The following is an 18,924-nucleotide window of genomic DNA, read 5'->3' as shown; positions in this document are numbered from 1 at the left end:
AAACAGATGCAATATTTGTCATTGTATGGGAATTAAAGTGATTTTTCAGTTTTTCAAAAACTTTCACCATTTCTGCCTCTTTGGGCAGATTGTGCCCAATAACAAACTAGTCAAAGATTTTCCATTACTCTATTTTATGTATAGGGATGGGGCGAATCCTGATTTCCTCGAATCCGAATCCTAACTCGAATCCTCGACTGGAATAGCCGAATCTCGAACCCAAACCCGAATCTTTGAATAGATGATGTCCACATATCTAATGTAAGTGAGATGTATTCTGCTTGCACTAAAAGTCCCTTGACTTTATCACATGTAGTTTGGTACATTTCTGGTATAAGTGTATATAAAGGCAACAATTTTTTCTTGAGAAATTTCAGTTTTAGTACAGATTAGCGGTTAGGAATTTTTCTATAAATAAGCTAGAGGTCTGTGAGCCTAAGAATTTTACTTCGAGCCTAGCTCGAGCTTTTGTGGTACAATTACACTTTTGGGAAATTATTTTTATCTTAAACTTAATATCATGTTTGAATAAAGTATTAAAATGAAGTGGGCTTATTAATTTTGGGTAACTATTTACAGAGTGTGTTTACATTTTGCACTGCTAGAAAAAAAAAACATTTTTTTTCATTGAATCTTACCTGTTTCCATTGGTTCATTAGTAACTGATATCATCCAACTAACATAACCAAGTATATGTTTGTGTAAATGTAACATATCTTTGGAAAAATTTCACCCTTGTCAATTTTTCTGGAGTCCTTACTGAGCTTCAACAAACTTAGCACCAAAAATAATGTTGTTTGAAAAGTACATTCACATTGTTTCAACATTTCCACTTTTCAGCACAATAATTCTGAGAGAGATTGTCACAGAGTATTAAATTCTGTTCTTTAATCTATCATTCAGAACAATAATTTGTTCTGCACGTTCAGGAGTTAAATTAGCTCTACGATTGGAGATAGTGTTTCCAGCAGAAGAGAAGCGTCTCTCGCTGGCAATCTGCTTGGCTGGAATGCTTTAGTAAAATTGCTTAACCTCAAAATTAGTGTCATAAATATCTGTAACTGGTCATTAAAGTTTAATCAATTGAAAGTAACAAAAATAAAAACATTTTACTTCATTCAATTTACACTTGCAAAAAAAAAACATACACACAATAAACCTACATGGAAATTAAAGTCTTTTTCAATATCCTGAAGTCTGAAATATGTTTACTCATGTCATTAAATGTAGAGCTGTATTGAAGAAGCCGATTTTGCCAATATATAGTTGAATCGGCATTTCTGCCGACTTCCGATACAGTACGCTCGTTAATTTTCGGCCGATATTACTGAAAAACGAAAGACTGCCATAACCTAAAAATCCACGAGTACCATTTTCACTTTTCGTAGTAGTACTGCATTCTTTCAGATCGCATTATTTCTTAGCAACATGTGCCAACCGTACATATCAAAGTTTAACATCCTTTCTTTTTTTAACAATGTTCTTTAATTTAATATGTAATAAATAAATAATACATTACTATCACGGTAAATATACATCTCAGTTGTTACGGTAACTATAGTGCAAATATGGTAGCTATCATGCTTCTGTAGTAATTATGGTATTCTACAAAGAATCTTTGGTTCTTTTTATGGTAATTATCTTAAAATAACTATTGGGTTTGTACTGTAGTTATGGTATATCATCCATATTTCTTCGTATGTTGTTGTTCATTTGTCTTTTCTTCATATTTACGTGTGCCATTATTTGAGACAAGAAGTTTCAGAAAAAATTTTAACGGACATTATATCACACATTTAATGGCGTAATGACAAGACCTCGGGCAATTTAAACGCTTTATACGGAAAAACCTACCATGCGGGACCTTGTAAGCGAGTTTTACTGTATTTTTTCCCCGTAAATAGTAAAAACCGAATCCTTTGACGAATCCTATATCAGACCCGCCGAACCTTCGAATCCCTAGGATTCGGTGGATTCGGCGGATATTGGATTCGGTCGCCCCATCCCTAATCTGGAAGTAATTTGTGCAAACATATAGATGTTAATATGCACGTAAAAATGTGTGTGTGTGTGTGTGTGTGTATATTAACACACACAAAAAAAAAATTCCACGTTGACAATGGTTTTGGGGTCCATAAACCATGATAAAAATAAAATACAACATAAAAAATTTCCGGAAGTCGCACCAGGGTAACGACTGCAATGGGTAATCTTTCTTCGAAATCTACCTAACACAATGCAATCCAGAATACTTTCCTGAACAATGACAAGCTCAATTCACTACTGTACAACTCACAGCCAAAAAACTCATTATATGCTCTGAAAAAAGAAAGAAATAAAAAACCAACTACATACAACATATTACGCAGAAGTGGCACTAGCAGCATGCACAAGCAACATTCCCAACCACATACGGATCTAGCACTACAAGAGCTACTGCCAGGGCATACAGCAAACTTAAAACCAACCTCGATGATGATCGGCCGCACCAGCTGGTTGTCCGTGATTCGCGTCACGACAGTCTCGGTGAACGTGCTCTTGGTGACCGTCTCTGTCACTTTACCCAGGCCCGTGGGCGAAGGAGGGAGCATGATGCCATGCGACGCATGGTCCGGGTTCTTAATGGTCACAGTGACCGTTGGCCCCGCAGGGGGTGGTTCCGGGTTCAGGAAGCGAGCGGGGATCATGGCTTGGAACTCCTCGTTCGTGACGGGCTTCGGGTGTACCTGGAGCGTCTCCTTGGGCGGTGCCTTGGGCTCCGCGGGGGCCTCCGGGGCGGGCTGCGATTGGCTGCCTAGCCTCCGCGGTGCGGGCCGAGGGGCATCTGCCACCTGCACCTTCGAGGAGGGGCTCACGTGGTTGGCCATGGAGGCCGGGGCACTGTCGGACTTGACGTCCGTGGTCGAGGAAGTCGAGGTGGCGGAGGTGGACGAAGTGGTCGTCGAGGTGGGCGAATGTGGCGCCGGTTCGTTCCTCGGGCCCGGCAACTTGCCGTGGCTTCCCGACGCCGCCGAGGTTTCGGTGATGGAGCGGCGGTAGCCACCGTAACCGGGCCGGTTTGCCATGTAACTGTTGGCCGCGTAGAGGCCGGTGTAAGGCCTCAGAGCACCAAAGACACGGGGGGAAGAGGATTTGTTGGAAGGCGAGGGGGAAGGGCTGGGTCCCGCCACCTCGCGCTCCACCACCAGACGAACAAACCGCTCCAGACCCGTCAGCATGGACACTGCTTGGTCGTGGCGGGCTCCCTCCATGTCCACGCCGTTAATCTGCAGGCAGACACATAGCTCTGAGTCTCACTGCGGTGCACGGCCACTGCATCTATCTACACATTTATCTGCATGTGCCAAACCTCTGTCACCAACATTACTTTTAACTTTTAACCGCTAATGATATGTTCCTCAAAAACTTAGCAAACATTCTGTCACACTTGATAACACTGAATTCATGCTAGTGTGTCAGTATGTAAACAAAAAAAAATATATATTAAAATGTGATTCAGAGAATAACTGTGAAGCATGCAGAAATTCACAGCATAAAGAGCTTATCTTTTTTATTTTTTAAATTTGGGACAAGCAAGTTTACTGCACAAAGTTTAAACATTTTTCAATGTTTAGAAACACCTGTTACAGTAATAAAAGAAATAATTTTATATGTTCTTCTAATTGGGACCCCTAAAGGGAAATTGCAAATAATAGTGTGACTACAAAAAAAAAAATATTTAAACACAGAAGATCATTCTACAGAAGAACCAAGTGACTGAGACCCTACAGCAAAGTGCACGAGGATAAAGGGATAAAATATCTAATGCAGTACCCAATTCACGACCGTTCATACCAAGCCAGTGAGCCGAAGTGAGACGTCAGGCAAGTGCCATACGCATACACAAAAGCTACAGAAGCACCCGTATACAGCAACCACAAAGCAGAGAGACAAGTTACAGCATCCCAAACCTTGACTCTGAATAAGAAGCAAGTGTTGTACTTACAGAAACAACCCGGTCACCGACTTGCAGCTTGCCATCCTTCTCCGCAACTCCTCCCTCGGTTATCCTCGATATGTAAATTGCCTAACAAAAAACACATTTTCATTAAAACATTAAAATAATAATTCACAAGATATTTCACAACAAAATAATTAATAATAATAAGTAAAGTAGATAGTGGAGCTTTAAAAAGACAGTGCAAAGTAGTGGAATCAACCTACAATTTCTAACAAGCAAAATATTTGTGGGACAGTTACATGGAACACAATTTTTAATGGTACATGTTACCCTGTAACACAGGAGTCTCCAAAAATTTTTAAACCAAAGGACCACACTGACCCTCCACTAAGTCCCAAGAGCCAAGACCTACCTATCTCATCACACCAACATACTGTAAAGCTATGGCCCGCGGGCCGTAGTTTGTAGAACCATGCTTTAATGGAATAATAATATCTAATGACTAATGAATAATGACATCCATCAATGAAAAACTAGCATCTGGACACATGAATCATATTAAAACTTGTAAAATAAATTCTAAGACTAATATGACCTACTTTTTGGATATAGAGTATACAGTGAAATTACATTTTTCAGTTTTTGAGCTAACTGCATTTAAAAAAAGAACAAGTAACTTGTTTCAAATAGTACCTACCAATGTGAAAATTTAACAGCATACAAGAATACAAAAAAATAATGTGGTGGGGAAAAAAAAAAAAAAAAAACAAAGACCCAGATAAGCGACTGTGAAGCCCTGAACAGCCCAGCAGCACAACTGACACTGGCAAACAGGCCGACAGGAAGCAACAAACCCAGCCACCAGGCAAGTGTCCTTCACGCTTCGACGGGCTGCGTGCATCCTGTGAGACATCATCTCATCCTACCTCGCCAAACTCACGCAAGCCAGCAGCCAAGATGGCCGGGCAGAAACACTGCCAAGTAGGCCTGTGGGAAATATTTTTTTTTTTTTGTGAAGCAAATATCAAGTTAAATATTTAAAATATTCACGAAGTCGAAACGCATTGCGAATATTATTCTCGGCGAAGCTGTATTACTCTTTATTTTATAAAATAAAGGACGGAAGTAAAAAAAAACTGTTTAATGTAATTACCCAATCAAGCCCTATTTAATAAAATTTATACATAAATAAAAACATAACATTAAAATTGAGCACTCCTAAAAGCAAATGGATTGCCACCTTTTGATTTTTTTTAAGTAACCAACTTTTTATTCTAGTCCAACAAATTCAAAATAAAAAGAAAATTTTTTTGAGCGAATCTTAGGCTTCCAAAGTTTTAAAACTTCGCAACAAATGACAATCTTCACATCAGACACAAATCTTCTCATCACAAACGAAGCTTCACTTACAATGATTAGAAAATTTTCTTGCAAAGTCAAATCTAATACCTATTAAAAACAGCTTTGATTGTTTCGCTAAGTCAAAGATTCACACAGGCCTGGTTGCATGTTAGAACACCTTAGGAACAGGCCAATGATATTCTCAACAACAAATTAATCTACGTAGCTTGCTTCTGGGAGTCCAACAGTTCTCACAAGCCAGAACATTAATAAGAATATTTCAAGCTAAACTAATTTAACACTAAGTAGCTACAGATGACAAAAGAAATCCCCTAGAAAATAAAAATGTCACACCTGTTCAAAATAGTTTCTAGCTTTCTATCTATTTCAACAAAAGTTATAAAAGATAAATTCAATAAAATTTCCAACCAAAATTCCAAATTTTCATATGTTTTTAAAAAATATTATTGTTTTACACTACTAAAAGTGTAATATTTGTTTCATTTAGCACCAAAGAGTAAGAGTATTGTTTCTACAGTTAAAGAATTTTATTCTTTCTAAATTAAATGATTCAACTGGAACTGTGATGTGATTTTTTTCTGACTTTCCCACGTTCAACCTATCTTTTCAAAGTTTTAATTGAAATTTTGTGGTTTTCCTTGACCACTTCACCCGAATGAACTAATATTGTCCTCACAATTGAAAATCAAATAAATTAGTTATTATAGGTTTTTATTTACAAATTTAAACAATTATAATGTGGTGGTGGTGGTGGGTTTTTTCCCCCCTTCCCTTCTTCTCAAATACCCCCCCCCCCCCCCCCAACTACCCCCCAACTGCCATTAAAGTTATGTAGATTTGTATCTCCAGTAATACAGTTTCTTTTTTGGATTAAAATTTTTTTTTTGTCACAATTAAATTAGAATCATATATTTGTATACAATGTTAGTGACATGCATGCAGAGTTAATATTAAAAATGATAATAACTAAAACTTGAATTTTTTACAACGAAAAATATGGGCAAAATATAAAACTGTTGAATCTTGGCTCTACTTATACATCCTATTCGTAAAAGACTGGGTCCATGCGAGACAAGACGGCTGGTGACTTACGTCGGAGTTATCCTTGAACGGGGGCGAGCCCTTTCCTCCGGCAATGCTGAACCCCAGGCCGTTCTGGTCCCTGATGAGCGTTGTGTGCACCAACTGCTTCCGCACGTCTGCATCAGCCGGCACTGGCTGTATCGGCTCAGGAACCTTCTTGGCAGGAGCCGCCGCCGCCGCTGGCTGGCAAGCCAATCAAAACTACATAAAGGGGGTGTCTGCGTAAGCGACGCCCTGCTTCCCTCCAAGTGCAAGGTTGCGGACTGGCGCGCAGTCTTCTTGTCGTGCATACGGTAAATATGAGGAGCAGTAACCATAGCATTATATGGTGGAGAAATTTAGAAAAATGCGTAATACAAGGCTCTTGAGGCCTTACAAAAATTTCTTACAAGAATAACAATTTTAACAAACAGAAAAATGGTTTTTCATTGCACTAATTTGTTTCCAAGATTGTTAAGTTCATTTTAAATTGATAATTCATGATGATTCTACAGCAATTTAAATGTTGCTAACCTATTTCAAACAACAAATTTTACAATATCATATTATATTTATACCAAACTTAACAATTTGATAAAATGAAAAACTACTGTATCACAATGCCATCTTACAAAATGAATTGAAAACATTCAGGAAATTAAGAAAAAAATCTAATCAAGCAGTCTCTAGCTGTCACTATACAGTCATCAATAAAAGCATGTAGAGAAACATTACTATTTAACTTACTCCCATCAATATATATATATAGTACCTAGTATTGTTTAATGGACATGATTGAAATGTCTTACCATAAATTGTTGAAGCAGTTTATCAATATAATTGTTCTTGATATCTACTTTGTGTTTTAACTTTTAATGACAATACAGACTAAATATACTATTTAATAATGAAACTTGCCTTTTTTATAACACCATATAATCTTGGCAATACTTACGACTCACTATGTATAACTATCGTCGTAGAACACACCACGAAAGAGAGCGGGCTATCAAATGTAGTAAACTCGGCACTTGACAGAGAGCGCGCGTTGCATGAATCGGCGAGATACCAATATTCAACTACGTGTGCACGCTCTGTACGGGAAGCAACATAACCAAACGTGAAAGATGACAACTAGCGCTGGCTACACAGCGACGCAGACAAACAGATAAAGGTTATAACGTTTAAAAAGTCTTTAAAAGAAAATTTACACGTCAGACGTCGTATTTCCGTTAATTAAATAAGTACGCGGTAATGTTCGAATAAATATTAGATTTCTACTTTAAAACACATTGTTTTATACGGAAAAGATACCTACACAAAGCCAGTGATGTAGCCAGGATTTGTGTATGGGGGGTGTTAAGAAGCATGCGCCCCCCCCCCCCCCCCCCCGTACTAAAGCGTGGGGTCCGGGGGTCCTCCCCCGGGAAAATATGGATTATAAGGTGTAAAATAGTGCTATTTTAGCAGTTTTCGGTTCTTAAATTTAAATATTGTAATGGTAAAAATTTTATTAATTTTAATATGAAATTTGTTTGAGTGATGAATAAGAAATTAAAGATTTGATGCTAAGGGGAAAGGGGGGGGGGGGGGTGTTTGAACCCCTAAACCCCCCCCCCCCCCCCCCCCGGGCTACGCCCCTGCCAAAGCGCTCGGAATCTAATAGCGGGACCAAAAACATCATGCGACATTTACGCGAGTGTTTTTTTTTTATCCAAATTTCGATGCCCTAAAGTATGGGTGTGATGACTATGCGATAGAACAGGGTACTGTGACCCCGCCGAACCGCGCGAGCGCACGCACCTTGCCGGGCGGCTCCCCGCTGTCCGCCCGGCCGGTGCTCTCGAAGCCCGACGTGGTGACGGACGCGTGGGACGCCGCGCTGGGGGCCCGGCTCGGGCCGAGGCTGGAGCAGGCAGAGTCCCCGACCGCCGCGCGGAACGTGGGCGTGGAGGCGGGGGACTGGGGCGCGGGCGGATCGGCTAGCTGGGGCAAGAACAAGGGCGCGGCACACTTACACGCACTCCCCGCCTCTCGCGTCAGTCACTCGCCACACACAGGGTGAAGGAACGAGACAGTACATTTGTATTTACGCTGATTATCAGTGAACTTCAGTAAATCTGTATCAACTTCCTAGCCAATCTGCTGCTTTCATCAAACAATTCAAGCTGAGCGACACCATTTACATATCATCGAACACTAGCAACCAAAAGCTCCAAATGCTATCCATACAACCTAAAAATATAAAGAAATGCTATTTAATTAAATAACAACATTAAGAAGAACTACAGTTAAAGGAAGGCACTCTATTAATTCCCACGCAAAATGAATTATGTTTTTAGTGTGTTTAAAAATCTGGATTTAAAATTTGCATCATGATAAGCTTAAAGCTCAGCAGGTTAACACAAGCTAATTTGTTTGAACATAAGCAAAAATTAAATAGATGGCAGTGGAAAATGTTATAGCTAGACGAGGAAAAACTTTCGGTGTGAGGCAGTTGTCCACAAAATCATGCATCTAAATTCACACAGTACAGTAAAGGCTCATTAACCTAGTACATTCGGGACCACGGCAAAGCGGGATTATCGATTCTGCAAGATTATCAAACATCAATACATTTTTTAAAAGGAATACAAAAAAAAAAAAACAGTGTACAATGGTATATAAAAGAGGTTGTAATACGCGGTTTTTAAGGCTATTAAAAATTATGATAAACACCGGGTGGTCAAGGTCAAAAAAATGCCTGGATTACACCCAAAAAAAATTAGTGGCTCAACCAGCGCCGGACTACAGAACGTGCCGAACCACAGAAAACCATGTTAAAGAGTGCTGACCGTACCACTTGCGCAAGTCGCTGGTTTTCCCACCGAGAACAGTAACAGTGTTACGGCGCGCGGCGAGGCCGCTGTACCTTGGGTGGAACAGGCACCATCCTGGTCACCTCGCGAGTGATCACGAACACCAGGCGGCTGCCGGCGGAGCGCAGCACCTCGACGGCATCGTAGTGGTCCACGTCCACCAGCAGGTCGTCATTCACAGACAGCACCTTGTCACCGACCTGTCACACACACACACAAATAATTGCAGCTCTTAATCATGAACTGTCTCTATTTCTGTGGCGGTTATTAAACTCTGTTTAAGTCCCGCCTCACCAGCCATTTTCAATTTTTAGTTATTTCGCTAATTTTACATTGTTACGAAGAACAGTGTTTAATTATAAATTCTGATTTATGCCTGTCATATCTATATTATTTTTTCCTTAAATTGTTCTCTTAACACTTAATGATATGATTTTACTTATATGTTTTATGTATTGTGTGTTATGGTTCTTTAACCTTTGTTAGTGTTTTGCCTGTTTTGTTATTATCACTGCTAGTGTGTGGTACTCTTGCTCTCGTTTGCTGGCCATCTGTAGATGTTTTCCTCCTATGGTACCGACAGAAGTGGGAGTCCATACACCGGTAGTGATAACTGTGTTCCTGTTATTGCATGTGGTGCCCACCACAAAAGTCTACGACTGTTGGTGGGCATGTGACAAATTACAAATGAATAAAAAATAAATAAAATAAAAAAAAATCTTTCCAAAATGAGAATATAGAATCTATTTTTAAGAAATGCAATACAAAATATTCGCTTTAATTACAAAAACTTAATCCTTTTTCCTATTTATTAAAACTGCCTAACTATGATTCAAATAAAATGTGATTTCGGGAAAAAGGAAAGAAAAAAAAATGATTTGTACTCCAGGAGCCGAGCACTCACCCTGAGTCCCGCGAGGTCGGCCGGTCCACCTTCCGTCACCTTGGAAACGAAGATGCCCTCGTCATTTCCTTTGAATGGCGTGGAGCCACGGCCGCCGGCTATCGACAGTCCCAGGCCGGCCGACGTCCTCTCGATCACGATCTCGTACTGCTCCTCCCTCACCTCGATGTTGGTCTCCTGGTCTGCAACCAACACATGCCGATACATCCATCACGAGTGGTTTGTTTGTACAGCAGAACTCTGTTATTAAGTTTCCCACTGATAAATTTGTGGGGGTGAGGGGTGGAATGTTGTAAGAAAAAATTTAATTATAAACTAGATTTTTATGATTTCCAATTTATTTTATAAATTTCTTATTTTGTTGTTAATATCAAGACAGGAATATAGAATTTTTAACATCACTAAAATTAGTTATTTATAGTGATGGGTCGATTCCGATTCCGGAATCGGTCGGTTCCACCGATTCCAGTATAATCGTGGGATTCAGAATACAATGGTTTTGGAATCGACCATGACCGATTCCTGCATTGTTTTTAAGTTTGCAAAATACATCTCCTACGCAACGTAAGAAAATATTAAAATGAATGCAAATATAATTTTTAAACTACATAATACAATCTTTTTTTAAGTTACTGATTTACGAATTACGGTGATTAACGTATTTATTTACTTGCACCGCCATTTTCCTACAGAACAAATGCAGTATCAACTTTCCCGCTTTAAGCAAAAGCATTTTTCGGAAATTACGTTGCAGCAGCACTGCATTTAATAGTAAACCTTCAAAAATAATTAGACAAAACCATAAATGTTAAAAGAAAATTATGTAAATGTAAACGGCAAGTAAAATAATGTAAACGTTAACTATTTGATCATGGCAGCTACATTTGCCATTGTAAACAACCTAATTTTTTTTTTGTTTGTGCTACCTGCCATGGTAAACCATACGGCCATGAACCAAATCTTTGGTGACGTGAACGTGAAAATTAAGATGTTTCACATCTCTGCACTTTAAACTTTAAAGAATTAAAGGAAATAATTTTTGAACGAGATTTTACCCAAATTCACAGTGGATTACTGCGACCATATTAAAATAAGTTTAAAAGCAACATAACCAAATTGCTGTAAATCGGCGTTCTTGTGTGTGTTCAGCGATGCTCGTTTTACGTTAGATATATTTTGGAAAGGCAGTTGGCTAATCTGAATTTCCAAACATTGCTGCTGAAACGTTCGTAAATTTTTATTACCAAACATAAACAATCGTTTGAAAGTAGTAGTGTTAGTTTAACAGAATTGTATCCGATAAATTTCTGAAATGAATTAAATGTTAACACGCGATTATTTGAAGAGTTTAAATATTTTGTGTAAGAAAATCTCACCATAAACTGTGGAAATTTTGAGATGCTAAAACATGCACAGAACTCTCTTACTCAAGAACAGAAAATTTATTTTCTCTTTACGGTTGTGAAGAACTGCAAGACTGGATGGATTTATTCTTTTCACCAAGTTAGATAATTATGTTCTAGGTAATATATTAAAACGTAAGCATCTCTGACATTTTATTTTAGTGTATTGCATATTTGTTTCTTGTCATTTCCATCATAATGAGATAATAAAATTTTATTTTTACATTTCCCTCTTTTAAATTTTTTTTCGCCCTGGTCCCTTGAAATATGTATAAACGAGGTTATATTGTCATTTTATTTGGATCATTATTTAGTTGTGCTTGAAAATAAAATTCTTAACCTAACCGTACAAACCTCTTTTTTTTTTTTTTTAATTAATGTAAGGTATCTAAAGTTTGTTAAGTTGTAACATTATTTACAATTTATGTCATATGACATTTTTGATTATTGGCAGTGTTTGAACACGTGTTTCGTCTAACTATATGCAAGGTTAAAAGGCCAAATTGTGCTAGAAATTAGAGGTAGCATAACTTTATGGTAATGAATATACTTTTTAACATTATATAAGCTGTATATAATGTTAATTTCTGCACAGAAAATGAAACACAACACAATTACATTTTTAAAATCATAAACAACCTTTTTTTTTCTGAGTATATTACTCTGTTGAACACTGTCAGATAAAAATTAAGGAATCGGAATCGGATTTGAGGAATTGACTCTTTAATTTAAGAATCGAAAATGGAATCGGAATCGGTATATTTTAGCAATCGGCCCAACACTAGTTATTTACTGTGTCAAATTTTTTCTGCACCATTAGAGACAATTTTACTGAATTTCCTAAAGCCATCATTCATACACACAATAAATTTTATAAAAAAAAATGATATCTCCAATGCTATTCAAGCAATAGTTAAGATATTGGCCATGGTTAATGAATAAACTAGAACTAATTCAACTGTTTAACCTTTTCTGGGATTATACCGATAAGGGGTTGAAACTAAGGCAGGTTTGATTTTATAAAACATATTTTAAGAAATGTATTAGTAATTACAAAAAGTAAGAGTTATGTCATATGGTTTATTTTTACATTACTTGGTTATATGCTTCTTAAAAATATAAACTTCTAGGGAAGCATTGATTCCAATTATTCACTTCAAAACGTAAGTATGCTTTTACAATTCCCTCTTTAGAACTAATTTTCAGTTTTAATACAAATCTTTTAAATGAATACTTAGTTTAATGACTTCAAAAATAATTTACCATTCTTGCCATTTTATATTCTGTCATAAGCAGGGAAAAAAAAATGTATACACACTATACACAGGCACTCGACAAAATTTATAAGGATGACCACAACGGGATTTGAACTCTGAATCTTTGGGATGCTAGTCTGGTGTATTACCACCTCGCGCCATAGGAGCTCCAGAGAGCCAGCAAATAGCCTCCCACGTCTTGAGGAAACATGCACTACCCAGTTCTCACGGGTGAGGTAGGTACAGCAACACTAACCCAACCTTGAATTATTTTAAGCTGGATTGGGTCACTCATTATGCACAGAAAATTAGTGTTCCAAATACATGTAGAAAATAAGAAATAATTTACAATATTATAAAACAAAATTAATACAACAAATGTTTTTCCAAGCGTTAGCAATACAAAACATCTTCCTACTAATATGTTTGGATTTTTGTAACTCAATCATGTCTTTAAAACAAAACCAATTTGGACAAATTTGAAAAGCACAAATTTAACTATAAACTGTAATAACACATAGGCCATGTATAATTACAAAAAAAAAAAAAAAAAATCCACCCCTAAGGGCAAGCCTGTGTCAATATCAGAAATTCCAAATATTAAAACAAATAAATTATTATTTGTATTTGATTTAATTTTAAAAAATTTATGCTTCAAAATAACAAATATTTGTTTGTATTCAAAGTTTAGTGCAGCTGTTTCTTACTACCAAATTTAAGATATCAGGTATGAATAATAAAAAAAAATAATGTTTTATAATGTTAGGTTTCATAAAGAAAAATTCATTGTATCAAATGTCATAATGGTTAAGATATAAAACTGAGCTTTAATTACATTCATAGAGAGTAATGTGAACTTCAATTTTGAGTAGTTCAAAAGCTACGAGGTAAAAAAAAAACCTTTGTGTTGGTTTCACAATTTAAAAAAAATTCTCTTTAAACAAATCAATTGGGAGGAAAGATAATAGGCCATAAAATTACCAACTCAATTTCAACACTTTTATAACTCCCACATCTAAAGGTGTGAAAAGGAGGTGTAGTGTGGTTTTATCATCAAAATCATTTCTCACAATTGAATCAAGCTCAAGTCAATATTTCTAGTATGAATTATGAACACTTAAAACTACAAACTTTTCTATGCCATTTTCCAACATTACGAACTTAAGTCAGTGAAAATTGGGTTGGAATAGCTTTATGAATAAAAATTTAATTAGTCAAATCTACTTAAGGGGATAAAATTTAACTGAGAACAAACTACATACACAAAGAATAGCATAGTGAGTCATTTAAATTTTATGAAGACTACCACTAAGGAGATGAAATGGATTTGTAAATCCAGAGGAAGCAGCCATGCAATTGCCTAAGCTTTAAAAACAAAACAATAACTTTCTGGTAATAAGAAACATACAAACTGGAGTAAACATATTGTTCCATGATCATGAAAACAAATAAAATTTCTATTGCATCAAAAAAGAAAGTTCTTTAGGGAATAATTATTAAAATTAATTTATGAAGATAATGTGCGGTGACACAGGCCGCAGTAGTAAAAGCATTTAACGAATAGCCTAATGCTTAAGTTTGAAGCTTTAATAAACATATAATTTGCATTATTACTTGTGTACTTTAAATTTAACTAAACAGACAAATATAAAAAAGTATTTTTTTTCTTACCACTTTATGGTGACAAGTATCAAATGTTTTAATAGTGATACAGATAAATATGGAGCTAATAGCATTAGAATGCTTTGTGATAAGTACCCCGACTAGTAGTATATATTTTAATTGTGAAAGAAGTAAAAATTGTGCCTGTAAAAATACATTTTTAACATTTTATCACAAAATATATTAATGAAAACCATACTTCCCCAGTGTTGGAAAGTTTGTGGGACTGGTATTTCACCAGTGACGGCAAATCACATCCAGTGGCTATTCTGGACAAACGAATAAAACTTCATTTGTTCGAAGACACTGAATGGCCAAATCTTGGTTGTACATAACCATGATGAATTTAGTTCAAAAATTAACAAGAATGTAGAATTTTGTACTGTGTAAGAAGAAGACTTGCACAGGAATCACATTTCTAATTTTTTTTCTAAATACATAACTTGCAACAGTGAATTACCTACACCCAGATGTAATTATACTCTGAAGATTTTCTTTAGTTTTCAAGTTATGTTTCTTTTTATACTAATTATTATGTCTAACTATTTAATTAATCACACATTTATTTGCTATTTACAATTTCCTACATGCATTTGGTAATAAATTGTAATATATAATGGACATCAAAGAAACCAAGCCAGAATGTAAAACTCACCATGATGCCAAATACGAACTCTCTTCGAGGTGCCCATCCTTGATGCAGTCCCATCCCTAGGTTTTGTTAGAATTCCCTGTAACTGATCCCCTGCCTGCATGTATCGATGCTGGGCCGGATACTGATCCAGGTGCCTCTCAGACCGAGCGTGCGCGAATGCATTCACGTGGGCAGCACGGCGACTTTCATGAACACGTGGCTGCTGCCCATCAAGCCTGTGAACTGCCAGATTCCTTTCGGACATTGTATTATGGTTCTTGTGCAGCCTCTGGGCAGTACTGCGATCCCATTCACTTCCTGCGTGACCGACCAAAACTTGGCTGCCGTAGTTCTCGTACGTTTGGTGTGCGGAAAGTACTTCGACCCCTCCCTCCGGACGGGTGTGGTACTGCACATCCACCGAGCTTGCTTCGCTAGCAACACTCATATTTCGACCATGTCTAACTCTGTTTGCTCTCGATTCCTTATAAAAATTAGTCTCGTCCGAATCGTAGGAATCACTCTGGTCAGCTCCGGTCTGCCTCGTCAACTCCTCACGTGATGCCCTGTAGCTGCTGTTTCGATCTCGTTGGGATTTTGGCTTCAAGGAAGACTTCTCTTTCACTGCCTTTCTCTTGCCCTCCGAGGAGACCGGGCTCTTCTCTGGGGATGAAGAAACGTCTGCTTTGCCAGTTATGGATGAGACGGCCCCGGTGCTTCCAACGCTGCCGTCTGTCGAAGGAGAGCTTTCCTTGCGCGCAATAGATTTTTCCATCACCACAGCAGCTTCCTGCACAGGCTTCTGCTCATTTTGCGGTACAGCTGGAGCTTTCTTGACATCCTCCTTGCGCCTCCTGTTAGACCTGCGGTCCAGGTTCCGGAAAAACTTCTTCATGGTACTGATGAAGACGACACAGATTCAAGATACTTTTAAGTATGTTCCAACTCGGCTACAGAATCATTCATTTCCTGCAGTTTCCACACGGTAACAAAGAACTTAAAAACATGTTGCAGCTTACCTTGCAAACATTACGATGTGCACAACACTCACTTCACAGCATTGTAATAACTAAAAACCAAGTCCCATTACATCATAACACTCGTGGAATGATTCTTCACATCAGATACAGACATGCCGCATGCAAGACTACACCTGAACATTTCAAAACACATCTCCTGGTAGTTAGATGCAGGAAACAAAACACACACACTATAGTGTTATACGTTAGTGATGCAGGCTGAGGTGTAACTTCAGGTAACGAACCTTGGCTATGTCCACTGAGACTCTCAGGTGGGGTGGGATAGAAGCCTCCCTTATCAACTTCATCCTCTTGCTTCTTGCTGATAGCCTGAAACAACAACAGATACGGAGATAGAGTTCCACACTTGAGCACCCATCAACTGCCCCAGATAAGACAAGCCATCCACAGTAGATAAGCTAGCCGTGTACGTACACACATACAAACACACACACCACGTAACAACCAAAACAATAACATGAGGCACTTAAATACTACAACCTTTTTGGAAAACATTTCCACTCCAAGTTATCACGGAACATCACATAAACACACGGAGCTCCACGGTAGGTATGGAAGTGAAACAAGCGAGGAAAAGTGGGCCGTGACTGGTGACCTTCGGGATGATGTCAGATGGGTGGGTGTGTGTGTGCGTGCCTGCCATGTTTACCTGGCTGGCTGCCAAGGCCACTTTCACTCTCGCCTACAATCTAGAGCCAGTCAACTTGCGCAGTTCTGAGCTGTGCCTGAACATAAGGGACTACATTCATACTTCTCACGTGAGTCTCTATCAACTTTATTCCTTATGAAACTTAATCAAACTTCAATATACCTACATCCAAATCATACCTCAACTAAATTTATTAAAATAAAATATCTTAAGTCTCTTTTTTTATTTTCAATTTGCTAATAATATTGGGTTAAGGAAAGAAAATTAAAAACTTCAGATTGTTCTGTATTAATTTTAGCTCTACTCTAAAATTACGGTACAAGTAATTATTTTCTGAAGTTAAATTTTACCAACAATTTAGTTAAATTTTATAATACTCTTCAAGAAAATTAAATAATACTGCAAAAAAATGCACAGGTTAATATCGGTACCAAGAATTCTAACTGTGCTGAAGTTATCGCCATTAGGCCGCCCAGGTATGTCATGTACAAAGAGTTTGGGACAACAGCCTATGCGATTCCACACAGCTAAAGCAAATTCCGTCCCGGTTTTTATTTTTTTTTTACATAAAATTGTGCAATGATGCTGATGCATAAGGGCCTTACCATTAAAAAATAAAATTCACGAGACAATCACTGTACAGGTTACACCAGGGCCTCAGAGGACCTCCAATGTGTGGTTTTCATGGTAACTTAAGAGGTAATTCATAATTTATAATAATTTCTTAAGTCCATAACAATTATTGGAAAGTTTGATACGAGGCTTTTTCTAAGCGACAAATATTTGTGGTAATGGAATCACCACAAATGAAAAACATTTTAACACGTATATTTTGAAATTTCTTGATTGAAGATTGTGATTTCTTGAAACAATTGCTTAAAAAAAAAATTAATTGTAAACATTAGCAATTACACTTCAAATAACAAACACAAGAACTAAAACAATGGCAGTTTTGCCACAAGTACCAGATTACACATTCCTAATCAGCTCGTTCCCCTTACATTCATTCAATAAGAATACACTACCTTAAGGGTCAAATACAGTGAAATCTCATTACAACATACCTAAAAAAAAAACACATTTTTGGTACTTAATAATGAAAGGACTTTATACTGAACTGTTACTAAGCGACAAACATATTCCTGAAACCTGAAAACAAGTACTAGGACCCCGATTTTATGAACCCTAGATTTAACGAAGCAGCGATTTCACAAATACTTTCTCAGGAACCATCGAAAAATTGAAAATTTTGACTCCAAAATATAAATAATCAGAAAACAATTAAAAATCACAAAAGCCTGAAAGTTCATAATCATGAAAGCTTATAAACTGAAATTTATTTTTAAACACACAGTATATTTTTGTATGAGCTTTAATACTCTAAATTTTGATCCTACAAGAACAAAAAAAAATGGGACATTCCATTTGAAAATGCGGCAGCAGTAGCTTCCGCAACGTAAGTAGGCATGCAAGTTCGTCCGGCTAGGCTGGTACCAGCGGCGCTAGCATCATGATGCCGTACGGCTTACCCCTACCTCCTCTTGTTAACATTCTTCAAGGCTAAAGCTTATCCCTTCCAGAGATATAAGCTATCTTGTCTCTCCCCTCCTAAAATTCCGACTTCCCTACCCTTGTAAAACCTTCCGCATGATAAATTGTCAATATTCGTTCTTCCCACCAATGCGTGCCATAACACCACACAGTGTAACATAGTTCCTTCCCAGTAAAATTAATATTTTTAAGGCCCATGCAACATTTACCATTAATAAATAATGTGTAAATTATTAACCCATCAGAGATTAAATTTTTAAAAAAACATGAACTAGGTACACTTTGTTCATTAGTCACCCAACAGTATTTCTGCTGGAAAATCACAAATTTCGAAATTTCTTCAATGGAAAAATTTAGCAGGGCCGAAAATATCTATTTAATCTTGAATGAACTATACTCACCTTTCCCTCTGAATTCCAAAATTTTCAGCACGTGACGCATAGCAACTCCCATGTGTTCAACATTAGAGAAGAAAAATGAATTGAGTAGCCACTTCCTCCTACGACTAATCGCCGACAACCCATAGCTAACTTAACACGTCGCATTTCTCCGATCCGCTGGGAAGGTTCGCCAGTAAACAGCGCTCAGAATCGGCATACGTGA

At 37.4% G+C, this 18,924-nt stretch overlaps 1 protein-coding gene across 6 annotated transcripts in view; it reads right to left on the bottom strand.

Annotated features, from left to right (window-relative positions):
* The window catches only part of LOC134543362 (protein lap4), a 237,352-nt gene that overhangs the window by 77,026 nt on the left and 141,402 nt on the right, over positions 1-18,924 (bottom strand). For 4 of the 6 annotated variants that reach the window (XM_063388350.1, XM_063388353.1, XM_063388352.1 and 1 more), the window contains 7 exons: positions 16,346-16,430; positions 10,127-10,308; positions 9,276-9,422; positions 8,168-8,350; positions 6,395-6,568; positions 3,986-4,066; positions 2,469-3,266 (listed from right to left, as the gene is read on the bottom strand). In XM_063388350.1, the coding sequence (XP_063244420.1) occupies positions 2,469-3,266; positions 3,986-4,066; positions 6,395-6,568; positions 8,168-8,350; positions 9,276-9,422; positions 10,127-10,308; positions 16,346-16,430 (1,650 nt within the window). The remainder of the gene's footprint in view (positions 1-2,468; positions 3,267-3,985; positions 4,067-6,394; positions 6,569-8,167; positions 8,351-9,275; positions 9,423-10,126; positions 10,309-16,345; positions 16,431-18,924) is intronic. The other 2 variants (XM_063388354.1, XM_063388355.1) reach the window with 2 other exon arrangements.

This window comes from Bacillus rossius (genome assembly GCF_032445375.1).
Source record: "Bacillus rossius redtenbacheri isolate Brsri chromosome 9 unlocalized genomic scaffold, Brsri_v3 Brsri_v3_scf9_2, whole genome shotgun sequence".
NCBI lineage: Eukaryota > Metazoa > Arthropoda > Insecta > Phasmatodea > Bacillidae > Bacillus > Bacillus rossius.
This window is presented reverse-complemented; position numbering and strand designations above follow the sequence as displayed.